Source organism: Medicago sativa, chromosome 7, assembly GCF_051527215.1.
Source record: "Medicago sativa cultivar Bolivia chromosome 7, Bolivia_mono, whole genome shotgun sequence".
Lineage (NCBI taxonomy): Eukaryota > Viridiplantae > Streptophyta > Magnoliopsida > Fabales > Fabaceae > Medicago > Medicago sativa.
In genome coordinates, this window is record NC_140755.1 from 84,477,863 (window position 1) to 84,493,871 (window position 16,009).

Here is a 16,009-nt window from a genome sequence, read left to right on the forward strand (position 1 = left end):
GCTTCATAAGGAAAATAAAAAAGTTAAAATAAATAAATGAAAGGTGACGTGTTTGTGTTGCGTTACAAAAAAAAACAGCTCAAACGTGTGCTGTGGGACAACGTTAATTATGATTCCATTTTGACGAAAATTGATTTAAATGTTCTAATTTTTGATTTTATGGAATTTTTAGTATAGTCAAATTGGGGCTTTTTTTTTTACTCTAATTTAGTGTCACTTGTTTATTAATAAACTACTTTCCAACTGTTCAACCCAAAAAAACTGATTTCCAACTGTCTAAATGTAATTTATAGAACATAATTATCAATAATTTTTTTAAAAAAGGAACATAATTATAAAAAAAATTGTATATATCGAGAACAAGAAATGGAAATTGGAATTTATTAAGAAAAAAAGAAATGGAAACTGGAATGCAATGGTTTATAATTGAGCTGCGGGTCCATATTTTAGCTTCTGACAACTAGCAAAAAATTACTTTCAAAGAAGTGTTAAATATAAAGAAAAAGTGCAGGGACCAATGCCAAAATCTGATGAAAGTGCAGGGACCAATGCCAAACAAAAAAAAGTGCAGGGACCAATGCCAAAATATGATGAAAGTGCAGAGACCAATAACACATTTAAACCTATAAATTTTGATCTTAATTTTTTTTATAAAAAAATTTTTATTTTTATGTTTTTTTACGAATAAAGATACACAACTACGTTAACAAGAAATGTGTATAATTTATGTGAATTGAATTTTAATGGTTCATCAAAGTTAAGATAGACGTTGCTTAGAAAAAAAGTTAAGGAAGACATATATACTGAAGGAACGCTAATATAAGACTTAGTGCCATTATTTGGTCCTCAACAAGATTTTAGTGCCATTAGAATACAATACCAACATTGTACCTAAAAAATGAATCCAATACCAACATACGTACGAAGCTTTCTACCAATTTTTTTATCTTTTCTAACCTTAGGCCATACGAAAGGGATGATTTATAGGTGAAATATCGTTATTCATCGGCAAATTGATAAACAACCAATTGAGTCATGAAGCATTATTGAATTAAGACAACCAATCAACCAAACAAACTCTTTTGATTCAATGAATATGACATATAAAATACAACCAGACTTTTTCATTCATTGAATATGATATATTGCCTCAATACTCTTACCAAATTCGCCGTTCAAGTATAATATTTATGTCAAACAAAAACATTTAAGTTGTGTTTGATTTGCTAAAAGATAGTATCTTGAAGAATTATAAACATAAGTATATACACCCTCCGGTCACTAATATAAGCAAAAATGATACATTCAATTAATGATGTATGTAGTCTTTATTATATGTCACATACATCATTAATTGAATGTATCTAAAAAGTGAATTTTTGTTTATATTAGTGACCGGAGGGTGTACATGAATAAAAAAATCTCCTTTCTTCCTCTCTCTCTTCTCTCCTTCTCAAACCCTAGCTGTCACCCCTTTTTTCTTCTTCTTCTTGTCAGAGGGGTGATTTAGGGTCAATTTTGACCCAAAAATCACCCCTCCAAGTTGTTTTTTCCTTCTATCCTAATTAAATAAGTGATTTCACATATTTTCTGTTTTCTTTCGTTTGTTTTTGTGATTTCGTCGTCTCTGAACGACTCTGTTTGTTTTGATTTCCCGTCTTTGTGCGGTGCGTTTTTGATTTCCCGTCATAGTGCGGTGTTTATTTGATTCAGGTTGAAAGATTAGCTTTGAGCAAGTGCAGATCTGATCAATGACAATGACTTTGGCGTCGTCAACGTTGCAGATCCGGAGACATGAGTATTCCGGAGACTTGAATATAGTCATATTAGTCATATTTGTAGGCATAGATACTTTGCCGTTTTATGCTATTAACATGGATGATGCGAGTTTGTTCACATATTCATCCTTTTTGTTTTTAGCGAAATTGGATTTGTATTGTATCGATATACTTTATCAATTTGAATGAATGAATATCGTTTACTTTTGTAAAAAAAAAAAATAAAAATAAGTATATACATGAGTATAAATAATTTTCGTAAAAATAATATTTATAGAAACATTATTCCAATGAAGGTGATTTTTTACTTTGAAACAAATACACCCTTACTTCCCTGGAAAAAAAATACACCCTTACATTTTTATTTTTTTTACAATTTCTGAACTTTCACAAGGTTCAAATTAATATAACATTTTTTAAAATAGACGGTAAATATCAACTACAACATATATTTTACTATTTTCCCTTTAAAAAAAAACATATATTTTACTATTTTCAGTGATGTTAGCCACGTGTATACTTCACCATATCTTCAACCTTAATCTTAACCCAAACTTTTGGTTCAAGATTAACTTCATTTTGATAATGGTGAATGTTTATCAATTAACCAATTATTATCTCTCATTTCCCCTCAAAAACTCATTATCTTTCATCTAAATAATTTTTATTATAAGAAAATGTTAACATGTGCCCCAAGGGCGCATATTAAGGAGCACCATATAGAAATATTCATCAAAGTCGTGCATTCAACTTTTTAAAAGTTAAAATATTGTATTTTCATCTATCTCTACACGTAAGTCACAAAATAGACTAATAGAATTAGCAAATCCATTTCCAGAACTTTCGGGGTAGCATTTTCAAGCTTTCCGACTCGTGAATGGCATTGAACAAAAAGGCCAGGAGCTTATTCATATCAACTCCCCACCAGATAGAAAATTCTAAATAATTTTGCAAGACATTTATAAGTTTCATACAATCATAAAAAAATCGTTCATATAATTTCAAGAGATAAACAATCACTTCAGGCACTAACACGTTTGAATATCCCAAAGGTTTAATCAAATATTTCAGGCATGTTCATGGTCCAAAACATGAACACTTATTTCAAAGGGAAGATAATGTCTTGTGTCTAAGAGGTAAGGTTCTTTTCTACTTGAAACAACCTCAACGATTTCTCTTGAAACCGTTGCATGAATAAATACTTTTTGATACACCATACAGACACTAGCCAGCAACTAAAATACCAACATCCTATTCCTCTGGCATTTGGTGCTACTCTACACATATACAGCCAACCTCAGCACTGTAGGAAAGTATAACTTTGAGCATGGTGTCATCTAGAGGTGAATAACATCAGCTGCTAATGGTTTTCCTCATAGGCAGGCTTCATGGAAACGAGTTCATATACACCCTAATAAGGACACTCTGGTGTTTCAGAAATTTTTTTAAAGGCCCCACTAGGTACTTTTTTTCAAACAGTGGTCAACACCGATGAAGATCTCAAGTACCTCTATGATGTCAAAAGCCAGCCTGCTACCCAGCATTTAGACAGTAGGCAAAAAAAGGGGGAGGAAGGGGTGTTTAAGGATGCAAATGAACCCTATCCAAATTTATATATCTAATAATGTACATCATTATACAACATCAGAGAAAATCCTCAGCCTACAACAATTTCCCAGAGGAACAAGCTACAAAGATTTTGCTGCAATATTGACTGATTGTCTTTGAACAGAGCTCACTGCCCATAAAATCCAATGCCAGTTGGCCTGAAATATCCTCCTGTTGATGACTGCTGTTGCTGCTGCGCTGGTTGAGTGCTAGGCATTGATAACCCTGTTACAGCATGTGGAGGAAAAGGAGGTGGAGGTGGTAGGTTATTTGATACGTATCCGTAAGGAATTCCTCCATCCATGAAACCAGTTGATTGGACATACTGAGGGGGAAGGGGTGCTGAAGCAAATGGAGCTTGTAATTGATTGGCTTGAGACATGATTTGGGTGTTGTTTGACGGTGCAAGCTGTGGATTTGTTAACGATGGTTGCTGTATAGTGGTGAAAAAGGAAGAGCTCGCCATATCAGAACTAATAACATCAGAAACAGGCGACGATTTTTCAATTTTCTGTCTTTTTTCTGGGTTGAAAATAGGTAATCCTGATGAAAATCCCTTGGAGGCAGCTTCTTCAGCTACTAGAGAAGAAAGAACAGATGCAAGCATCTGGGCAGACGATGAAGAGGCAGCGAGCTTTGCAGCAACAGCTGCCGCTGCCTTCTTATTATCTTCCTCAGAAGTTTGGAAAGGAGAAAATGACATAGAAGGTTGTGCACAAGTAGGCTGAGAAGTGGTTCCGTTTAGTTGAACTGATGGATGTGTGGCTTCTGTTGTTTGGTTAAGCCACTTCCTGATACCAGCTGTTTTCTCAATCTGGCCTCGTACAACCTTCACAATATCAAAACCATCAATTTATATATTTAACATGTAGAAATAATTGATAACAGTGATTTCTTCAACAATTTTTTTTTTTTTTGATAAAAGTGACAAATCTAGGAACTTTATGGGGGCAACAATAATTGGTGACAGATATAGGAACTTTAAATAATGAGGACAATACTCAACTGTATAAGTTTCTAACACTAAAAGCAAAATCATTTTGGAAAGTATGAATATACATAAAAGAAAAAAAATATATTGAATGATTTTCTCATTTTCAATATTACCAAAAATCTCTCTATATATAAGTAAGGAAACAATCGTTTAATAACTCATCTCTCATAATTTGCATCTGATTATTGATAATATTCATGAGAAAATTATTTCAATTGTTCCAATTGCACAACTAGTAACGTCAAAGATAACTAAATGCAAATACAACAACATATATACAAAAAAAAAAAAAATTATCTCCACAAAGTATATAGAAGATAACTAATCCATCTCAAGTCTGAAAGTATATTGTCATAAAATGAAATTGTTTCCAACCTAACTATATAGTAATCATATATAAATATATATTATTGAAACTTGTTGAAATTGACCTAACTCATCCTTATAAAACCAACTTGTAAGGTGAGGAGTGCCTCTCTTTATAAACTCTTATCAAGAAATGGGACTTGGGTTTTTCCCAATAAAACTTCTGTATAATAAGTATTGAAAACTTCATGGGGAATTTGCCCCCAAGATATTGTGAATGCATCCGTCCCTGATTGATGCCAATACAAAACTCGATACATTTAACCATCAAATAATATGCAGGATCTGGGAAGTTCCCCTATCTTCATACCTATCAACTCGTGTAATGAAATAATGTCATCACTGTTAAGAATAAGGACGTCTCTAGCTAAGTTACTATCATCTACCCTGCTTGGGACCTGTGGCTTTGTCAATATTTAACACTTTCTTCAATTTCAAAACTCAAACTTAGGTGTTGGCAGTGAGAATGATCCCATTCGCTGCCTGAGGGGTTGTGTTTTCAGTTTTACGACTATTAGATTTTCAGCTTGAGCCTAACTCAACCCCAAAAGCTAGCTGGAGAGGTGAGGACTACTTTGGTCATATAAGGACTACTTTGGTATATCTACCCGATATGAGATCTCAACACACACCCTAAAGTTTAGGACTAGACATATGAAGCGTAGAGAAGTGGACATCTCTAGTGTGGACAAGTAAGGGTGACCCAATAGACTCTGACAGCATCTTAAAATTTGGATGTGAGCCTATCCCAACTCCAAAAGTTAGCATAGGTGGTGAGAATTTCTCAAACCTTATAATTACTTTGGTCCTATCTTTAGCCAATGTGGGATCTCAATTATGAACATTGACAAACCAGGGGATTACCATCTTTGGCTTGTGAACCAATCAAGGCAACCCCCTGCTCACATCAAAACATCCTGGTCGATATGGAAGTGGTGGATGAAGTAAAACGAGGCATCAATCTGCTTCTAGCCAGAACATTTCAGTATACAGATGAATTCATATAGCTCCAACATCCACTTAACTCGGGTCATTGTCTTTTAGTCTTGCACCCACCTACCGATAGTTTGTCAAACTCATAACAGATGGTACTTAATTATAATCATAATGTTCATCATATGGGTTTTGGCTGTCTAATTACATCCTGATATGGAGAGTGGCTGCATGGACCATCTCAGTTTATGGACCAAGGGTTGAGCTCATGGCCATTAAAGCAACTTTACAATCTGCTTGGAAACAAACGTAGGAGATAATCTAAGATTTGACAATGATTCGAGGAGATAAACTAAGATATTTAAACATAATTTCTTCAAAAAATAAAAAAGATATTTAAACATAGTATCAAAGATATTCTGAGATATTTCATATATTCTAGGAGCTACCCAATTTCTTTGTAATGATTATATTCCTGATCATATCATTTTTTTGTGACTACTCGTCCATCTTAACATTTATATTTCTGCATCACTACGTTGATAATTAAACAAAAATTCCCTTTTATTCTGGGGAAATAATTGCTTCACCTTTTAGAAGAAAAGCCAAATAATTGGAAGGAAAAAAAGCCATGCACTTTACTAGTCAATCATGATGGAATTTTTAAAGATACTCATACCATAATAAGAGGCAAGAAACCATTAATTAAATTATAATTAGAAAAAAGGAACAGTGTTACATCAATAGAGAGGGACAGAGACGGAGATTGCACTTACTAGCAACTGAGCGCGAACAAGCTCTTGCTTTGATTCCTGAAAAGACTTAAATTAGTATGCAGTTGTCAATTTCAAATTCTAAACAATTATATTCCTAGAAACAACCGTACTTGTTCCTGCAGTGCATCTTTAAGCTGAGAAAGCAAAGAAGCCCTGGCAGCCTCGGCATTTTCGAGTTGCTCCATATAATGCTTAAGCTCCTTTTCCCGCTCTTGCAAGTTATTCACCAAAGTGGATCCCAGCTGGTTCCCTAATGTCAATCCAACCAATGTCAGAGTAACAAATGTTACTAAACTTATTCATTAATTATTTCGCTATACTAACAACAACCAAGCCTTGTCCCACTTAGTGGGGTTGGTTACATGGATCAAATTATGCCATAATGTTCTATCAATAACCATATTTCGGTCCAACTTATTAATCAATTACTTCGCTATGGCAATAAAAAATAGAAAGTTATGCTTTATTGTTTGAAATAGAGAAGAGTTAGCAAGTGAAGTTGGCCATGCACGTCTTCAAATGCCCTAAAAGTAAGGGAAGTGCAAGTAGCTTTTGACTGGGAATAATGATATTGACAAATGACAACACACCCAGGAACAAATCCATAATCATAATCCATTGCTTCCCACCGTCAGTTCCTCAAGAGAACAACAGTTTCACATCACTGATTATGCTCCAAAAAGCTACACTATCAGGTAGACTACTTAACATGGAAATTCTATATTTTACATCCAGCCCATATAAGAATCATGCTTCTACATCACCCAGTTCGGCACAAAAGAGTGGCCTGCCTATCCACAACAAGAGTGGACAAACCCCAGATGCTAAAGGTCAGGCAGATAATTCGAAGACGTCATACATTAAAGGATTAACAGGTGTCTCGTCACAGCTAGCTGTTATGCGACCCATGCTACAGCTATGTCCACAAATAGTTCAACACCAGTTAACAAGTCTCCACTCATGAATCTAGATAGTTCATTTTAGCTGTGTTTGTTGCTTTGGGCCTACAACCATACAGCTTTGATGTTAGCACATCTGGAAGGCATGCCAAAACTGATTTATGCAGGTTTTAGATAGCTGAGCTTTAATAGATGCCAGGGTAGCGTGAAACAAAACATGGAAAATGATGGGGAAAAATATAGTGAATGAAAAGCTTGAATTTTCACTTGTTAAGATGGTGACAATGAGGACTCATAGTTCTTTTGTTCGTTCTTATTTGTAATTGTAGGCATCACTCCTCTACTGGCAAACTATGTGCAAATCTAGCTCAGAGATACTAATAAACTTTTTTTTGAACTATAAGTGAGAAGCTTTTCTTTGGAACAATCTTTCACAGTTATCACTAAGCAATGAGCATGTCTCACTACTCTAGTGCAGTTTTAGATGGTCTAAGATAAAGAGTTATGAAAGAACCAGGGAGACTAAATGAAAGAACCATCTGGGAAATTAGAAAAAAAACTGAATGTTGGTGATTAAATTGAAAAGTACAAGCACTAATGAGATTACATATTATAGGCTAAACCTAACAGCACATAATTAGGTAAAATGGGAATGAAATCTGTCTCAATAATTGCATAAACAAATGAAATATGTACAAAGAATATTTCATTCCTGATTAGTGCCAGTTACATATTTATAACAGTAAGATACCCACAAGTAATCATGAGAACAAAAACCAAGCAAAACATAGGCATGCTCCTTTCACAAGAATCAATAATGCCAAGGCATATCTTTTCCGATAATTTTCTGACTAATGTTATTTATATTTCCAAATTAGTGTGAGTTATGATGCTATGTAATTTAATCAATTTCCATAATCAAAATAAAATGTTTGCATCTGTCAAGTACGTAGCAGGAAGAATAGATCAAGGCCTTTCAGCAATCTTCTTACCTTGACCCAATGTATTTTCAACATCTTCCAAGAGTTTAACCACATCGTGTACACCAGCATTACACTTATTTAAGGCAGCTTCCTCGTTAAGATGTTCATCAAGAACAGAGTGAAATGCTGTCAGTATTTTTTCTGGCAAACACCCAACAGCCAATTTCTGCAATGAAGATGACCAAGAAAGGACACACCTCAAAATCAGACATATCAAAACAAGAAGGCAACAGACCAACATCAGACAATGCTGCGCTGCAACAGGCTTACTATTCTCACCGAGTGGGCATCCCTCTTCACTATCTTGATAGGATCTGAACCTTTTCCATTGTTTGCTGAGAATGGAAGGGGATTCTTACTCATCACTTCATCCTTAAGACCCTGACTTCGCGACCCAAAAACCTTCCTCTCCTCCCATATATCAATCTGGACAAATCAACAGAAGAGACTGTTACCAATCCAATCCAACACCATAACCCCTAAAAAATTCAACCCAAAAGGAAAGAAAAGAAAAGGTCAGGTTAACAAAAATTAATTAGTAAGACCAATGGCATAAGATAAAAAAGCTCAGAAAGCACGAACGATAGTGACATATGGCTGTAGCTGATAAAAAGGGATTATCTACAAACCAGTCAAGTCTTATCCAACTAAATGAGGTTCGTTACAAAAAAGAATTCTTTAATGCATCCTTTTTCTTTGGCAGTAGCATATAAAGATGATATGTGCTGCTGTCAAATTGATTCAAGCGCGCAAAAATTAGAACAGAAATCCACTAAAATTTGTTATGGCCAAACCATCACTCTCTGACAGGTTGGATGGTAGCAAATACAATTATGATATGTGCCTGGATGTCCAACATCAAACTTTGGCTTAAGGTCATCTCACCATGAAAGAGTGTATCTGAAGCCAACTATTCTTGATAGACTAAGATCAATGCCTGTCACCAAATCTACTATTCACCCTTCCTTAAAGGAGATCTTACGTGCTCACAAGACGTGTGAGATTGTTTTGGAGCATATAAGGCCCTTTATACAACTGACCCTTGTTACTCAACACAATATGGGCTTTGGAAAAATCACTTGCCCCTTGTCACCCATGTTGCAACAGACCTTTTCGTGTTGGCTTTGTATGGATGTTGGCTTTTTATGGGTTACCTGCAGAGTATTCATCATTTCATGACCAGGTTATAGGTTCTCCTATTAAACGCAGTTTGAAGACTGTGTGATCTGGATTGTTGCTTGTACCAGCCAAATCATCTTCAAACATGGATGTCTCGTTGGTTCCAATGTCTTGGTTTCTTAGAGGAGTAATCATAGTTGACCCTGCAAGCAAGTAAAATCTTGTCCTAAGTGTGACCGTTGCCACAAAGTCAGACATGCTATTGACAAGTTACACACCATAGACAATCACCCTCCTCAAACAACCAACATTGAACATACTGCACCAACTACTCTCTGTGACTCCCTTACATTGGCATCTACTCCTCAAACACCCTAAGAATCTTTATTTATCTCCTCAAATGGTAAAATCTTTAAACTGATTTTGGGAGCATTACTAAGATATTGTTACAAGGTTCCTCCTCCGCTCTTTTCACAGACAAGCGTCAGCGTCCAACACTCACATGACGCCGACACATGTGATTGCATTCAATTGTGTCATTTTCTCAAATTATTACCAGTGTTGATGTGTCAGCGTCATGTCCGTGTTTGTGCTTCGCAGAGTTCCATACCTAGTTTTATGTTCACCTCCTCGAAATTTGAACCCAGAGCCTCACATTAAGAGTTCTCAAGTGAAGTATTTGGTCGCAGTTCAGTTACACACAATAATTCCTCCGTTGATGTTTTTCGCTCCACATATCTTTCTAAATAGGTCCTTTGGTTCTAATGCCACATAGAATATGGTGGATCATATTACATACTACATGCCACCTTCACACAGACTAACGGGTGACTCACGTCACATTTATAAAAGTGTTCTCTCAGATTTGAAAATAAGAAATTGAAAAAAGTAATAACGATTATGGTGAAATTTTTATTATAAATACAAATCAATATTATATCATTATAATTATTAGTTTATTACTAATGAAACTTCAAGGAAAAATGAAATTCCAGCAAAAGATTTCCTCACCTAGAATTAAGACTTTTGCTTAATGTATGATGTGCATGTTAGTATACGCCGATGATAAAATCCTTAAAACAATGGGGGAAATGCCCAAAACAAAATCAGAGAAAAGGAGATATCACCCAAGCCAGGCACCCACAATGCTAAAGCATTACAGTATAAGCATAGCATGATGACATTGACTACACTAGTTGCATGAAACTTGACTCACAGAACTTATAACAACTGAATATAAGACTTACAAGTCTGTTCACTGCTTTCCTTCCTTGTACATCACCACTTTCATAAACATGCCTGAGAGCTGCTGGAAGAACTTTCCAAAATTCATTGACAAACTCACTACCTTTCCGCCTACTATTTTGCAAGATGTCATTGGCCAAGTTTAAAAAAGAGACATGCTGCTCTTTCTGGGATGCATTGAACAATTTATCCCATATTTCGACGATATCCTTTGCTCTCTTCTGGTGAGGAATGCACCAACGGGACAATGCTAAATGAGTACTTAAGAAATACATATTGCAATAAACCAATTTCACTACTAATAACCACATCAAAGGGTGGAAGAACAATATGAAGAAAGTGAGATGAAATAACAATCACATATAACCAGGTGAATGTAATATTATTTCAAAGCAGAAATCAAATCAATATGCAAAACAATGTTGCTCCTAAAAAATTATTTAACCATGCAGAAAATCAAGTATAATGCTACTTTCATTTGCCAACATTATAAAATGTAAACACGTGATTCTGATGCAAAATACTACCTTCAACAAAGTATCTTTGGTTTGTTTCCTTTAATTTGTTGTTTTCATTGTTTTATGATATTCACTGTCCTGCTCTATATACTCTTCTTTCTCGGAATAAAATTTCTCGGAAAAAATTAATTAATTAAAATGTTACTGAAAATATTGTGAAGCCTAGAGGCAGGCGGGGGGGGGGGGGGGGGGGGGGGGGGGAGACAAACAAGCCAATTACAATATTGGACCAATAGCCTCAATGTGGGGGAATTTCAACCACACTCCTAGAAAGTAGAAACAGACAGCCATATGCAGAGCGAGAGCAATAAACAGTAGCTAAACAAATATTTGTATCCCACCATAGTGAATATGAAGGAAGGACAAAGATACACCCTATAAAATCTTCATATATTGGGGGGGGGGGAGACAAACAAGCCAATTACAATATTGGACCAATAGCCTCAATGTGGGGGAATTTCAACCACACTCCTAGAAAGTAGAAACAGACAGCCATATGCAGAGCGAGAGCAATAAACAGTAGCTAAACAAATATTTGTATCCCACCATAGTGAATATGAAGGAAGGACAAAGATACACCCTATAAAATCTTCATATATTGGGGGGGGGAAGACAAACAAGCCAATTACAATATTGGACCAATAACCTCAACGTGGGGGAATTTCAACCACACTCCTAGAAAGTAGAAACAGACAGCCATATGCAGAGCGAGAGCAATAAACAGTAGCTAAACAAATATTTGTATCCCACCATAGTGAATATGAAGGAAGGACAAAGATACACCCTATAAAATCTTCATATATTGACAAACAATTGAATAATGAATGAATCATGCCATAGAAAATTTTATTCACATGAATGATATATTGGTACTGTTGGCATCTTGATAATGCAGAAATAACTAAAAGGGTAATTGTTATTAAAAACGGAAACAACTTAAAAAGGATTAGTGCTGGATACATTCAATGCTTTGTTGTGAATTGTTGAGTTTCAACAACTTTTCTGCTAATATCTGTCCGTCAAATATGTCGTCACTCATGCTGCTTTTTGACAGGTTTATAGACCGTGAAGATTTCCTATAATTCATATGAATGAGACATTAATTAAATGAGGGATTTGATCCATATTTGAAACAAAACTGCATTAAAATCAAGTAAATCAATCATAAAGGTAAGCCTATCTGCTTCATACATTTCATCCATCCATTTAACAAGACCTATTGATATATCACAACAAAAAGGGCCGGAAGTATGGATACAAGGAAATAAAATATTACTAGTAAATTATACGCAAATTTAAAAAATCATAAATAAATACAAATTTATTATGTTCTATCTCCAGGTTTCAACAAAATTCCATAAAAATACCAAAGTAATCATAACTTTTTGAAAAAGCACAGGATTAGAACAAAGTGAAGCAGCTGTTTGTTTCTATTAGAAGCAAAGTACAAAACTCAACAAGCGAAGTTGTTTTACATAGATAAACTATTACCCTCTCATCGTGACTCCCTTCTATGCTTTCTAGTTTCTGATGTACATCATATAGTAACAAATAGGCACAATCCTCGAAAATTAGTATTTTGATTCAGAAAAACAGAAATTGAAATACATATACAAATTGTTGTTTCATGCTAGAGGGTGTAGAAAAGACAGAAAAATCCTTCACACTTTCCACTAAAAATTGTTTGCTCTATAAGCCTCAATGTCAAGAAATGCTTCTAGAAAATAACTCTTTCCTACCCAATGATTGTCCCAGTTCTAGAAGCCTAGCATGTGAATCATGCTCTTCCCTTGTTTACGAAATAATTATAGTCTGTTTGGATAACAGCTTATTTGGAGCTTATAGCACAATGATAATCACTTATGTATAAGCTGTTTTTATGGCAAAAGATAATATAAAGTTGAATTGTTTTCATATAAGTTATAAGTTGTTTTCATAAGCTATCTTAGAGAACTTACGAAAATAAGTTGAAAACAACTCATGAACAATGTCATAAAGTTGTTTTCTTTAAGTTCTCCCGAACAGTCTCGCAAAACTTATGTTAGTAAATAAGCTCAACCAAGTCAATCCAAACAGACCGCTAGTATAACAGAAAGACACCCCGAGAGATTTTTCAGCAAAGAGTCAGATGAGCTGTCATGATCGTTTCTTTAGCATTTCAATCAATCTCACTGGTTCTAATATGAACAATGCATATTTGGAGTAATTGTGTCGTGTCGAAAGAATAATCAAACAGACATTTACCTCGTGATCACAGAGCTACATAAAAACATAATTAAAATGTTCTTAAAAACATGTAACAAGAATGTTGTCATCAACAACAAACAGCAAGCAAGATGCCACAAACAAATCATCCAAAAACCACATCCACAACTATAAGGTTAAAATATTATTGAATAATAACAATACCCACATATATATATATATATATATATATATATATATATATATATATATATATATATATATATATAAATTCAATTGATCCTAAAAAACACCATCAACTTTTCCAGAATTCAATTAAAAAATTCAGTGAAGAAACAAATAGTTTTAATCTTAAATGAAAGCATTGAAACTCGTTATGGTAATGGATTATCAGAAGCTCAATATCCAAATTTCAAATACCAAGAAAAAAATAGTTAAATAAATTGATGATGGATGGATAGATCGAAAGACTTACGACGAGGCGGTGATGGGAGGGGTGAAGATCAACCACCGCTGTGCACGACCGCCGTCGCCGTAGCAGAGAGAGGAGGTTCCCAACTTGTATCAAAAAATAAAAAAAAAAAATATTGTATTTTTTTTTTCTGGTGTAGAATTTTATTAAAAAATAAATAAAAAATTGAGGTCAAGATACAACAACAACAACCAAGTCTTATCCCACTAAGTGGTGTCGGCTACATGGATCAAATGACGACATAGTGTTCTATCAAAGATCATATTTGGATCCAATTCATTGACCTCTAAATCTTTTTTAATGGTTTTCTTAGGTCTTCCTCTCCCTCTTTTAACTTGACTCTCCTCCATTTGATCTACTATTCTTACAACGGCATCTATGGGTCTTCTCTCTACATGTCCAAACCATCTAAGCCTATTTTCTACCAACTTTTCTACTATAGGTGCTACCCCCACTATCTCTAATGGTGTCATTCCTAATCCTATCATGTCTAGTTTTACCACTCATCCAATGCAAACATCCTCATCTCTGCTACGCTTACTTTACTCTCGTGTTGGCTCTTAACCGCCCAACACTCCGTACCATACAACATTGTCGGTCTGACTGTTGTCCGATAGAACTTTTCTTTCAGCTTAAGTGGTACTTTCTTATCGCACAAAACACCTGAGGCTCTTCTCCATTTCAACCACTCGGCTTGAATACGATGATGTACATCAGCTTCTATTTCTCCGTCATTTTGTACTATGGACCCTAGATATCTAAACCGTGTAACTTGGGGTATGATATGATCTCCAACTTTCACCTTCAAGGTAGACCCACTTCTCCTTTTGCTGAAGTTACATTCCATGTACTCCGTCTTGCTTCTACTCAGGCGGAAGTCATACGCTTCTAAGGCATGCATCCAAGTCTCTAGCTTCCCGTTTAACTCCTCCCTCGACTCACTAAGCAAGACTACATCATCTGCAAAAAGCATACATCTCGGTGCTAACTCTTGGATGTGTTCCGTCAGCACATCCAAAACTAAAGTAAAAAAAAGAGATAGTAGTCCAAAATAATCAGAGTAGTTTTTCAGTTATCAAAATTTCAAAATAATCATTCATTATTCACTTTGTTAGTTAAAATAGACTTTGATGTTACAATAATCACAATAACTCTTTATATAGAAACTAATATGACAATATTAACAAAGTATTATAATGTCAAGAACTATTTTGACTGATGAAGTGCACAATTAGAAACTATTTTGAAATTTCGATACATTTAAGGACTATTGAAGTTAATAGTTACACATTACAATTACCTCTGAAAAAACTAATATATTAACTATCGAGGTTTTGACGTTCACGATCCGACTTATATTGGCTTTTAAACAAAATATCATTTAGGTAAAAGCATGTGCAATTTGCCTATAAGTCTTGGTTTAACTTGTAAAAGAAATTTGCTTTTCAACTTCAAATATTGTTTCTTAGCACCTAAAATACCTGAATGTCCCCGATGATAATTAATTGTCACTTGCTTCTTAAAATAGTTAGCTCATTCTTTTCATAAACAAATCAATTTCTCCTTCCATAGCAAAACAAATTTCTTCAACTTCAAGCAAACCAAGTTCAACTTCAATTTCAAAAAGTAAGTGTTCATGATTATTTGGCATTGAGTTTTTTTTTATATGTTAGATTTTTAAAAAAAATAAAATTGTTTGTCAATGTTAATTCTTAGGTTTTTGAAATTGTTAGCTTTGTTGGTAGTTAATGTTCAAATGCTTACATGTTTGACGGTGAATGTTGGTTAAAGTAAGATTAAGTTTAAGGAGGGTGTATTGGATTAGGATTTTAATGGACAATTTTTGTTTAAAAAAGTCTTGAGGATTTTAAAAGACTTTGTAGGATTTTGATGACTTTGATGATTTTAAAAGACTATTAAGGATTTCAATGGATTTAATTCATAAGATTTTAAAGGATTTGAAATGATTTTATGGATTTCAAGAGATTTCAACAGATTTTATGAATTTTAAGAAATAATTGAAAAAAATAGGCTTAAATAGGTCTTTTGTCCCTGCAAATATAGGTCATTTGAATCTTCGTCCCTGAATTAATTCTTCCAATCTGCCACTGCA

The 16,009-nt window shown here is 34.5% G+C and overlaps 1 protein-coding gene across 3 annotated transcripts; it reads right to left on the minus strand.

Moving 5' to 3' along the window:
• Window positions 1–2,744: 2,744 nt before the first annotated feature.
• On the minus strand, window positions 2,745–14,015 carry LOC146909471 (uncharacterized). Of its 3 annotated transcripts, none has more exons than XM_085726579.1 (8): window positions 13,900–14,015; window positions 12,180–12,295; window positions 10,704–10,951; window positions 8,617–8,763; window positions 8,347–8,503; window positions 6,566–6,705; window positions 6,456–6,491; window positions 2,745–4,215 (listed from the first exon to the last, which is right to left on the minus strand). In XM_085726579.1, exons 2-8 carry the CDS (start codon window positions 12,256–12,258, stop codon window positions 3,514–3,516), a joined length of 1,509 nt encoding a protein of 502 aa, XP_085582705.1. In that variant the 5' UTR covers window positions 12,259–12,295; window positions 13,900–14,015; the 3' UTR covers window positions 2,745–3,513. The 3 variants fall into 3 exon arrangements, with proteins under 3 accessions (XP_085582705.1, XP_085582704.1, XP_085582703.1); XM_085726578.1 differs by having other exon boundaries at window positions 8,608–8,763; XM_085726577.1 differs by lacking the exon at window positions 13,900–14,015 and having other exon boundaries at window positions 8,608–8,763; window positions 12,180–12,306.
• Between the last annotated feature and the right edge of the window lie 1,994 nt (window positions 14,016–16,009).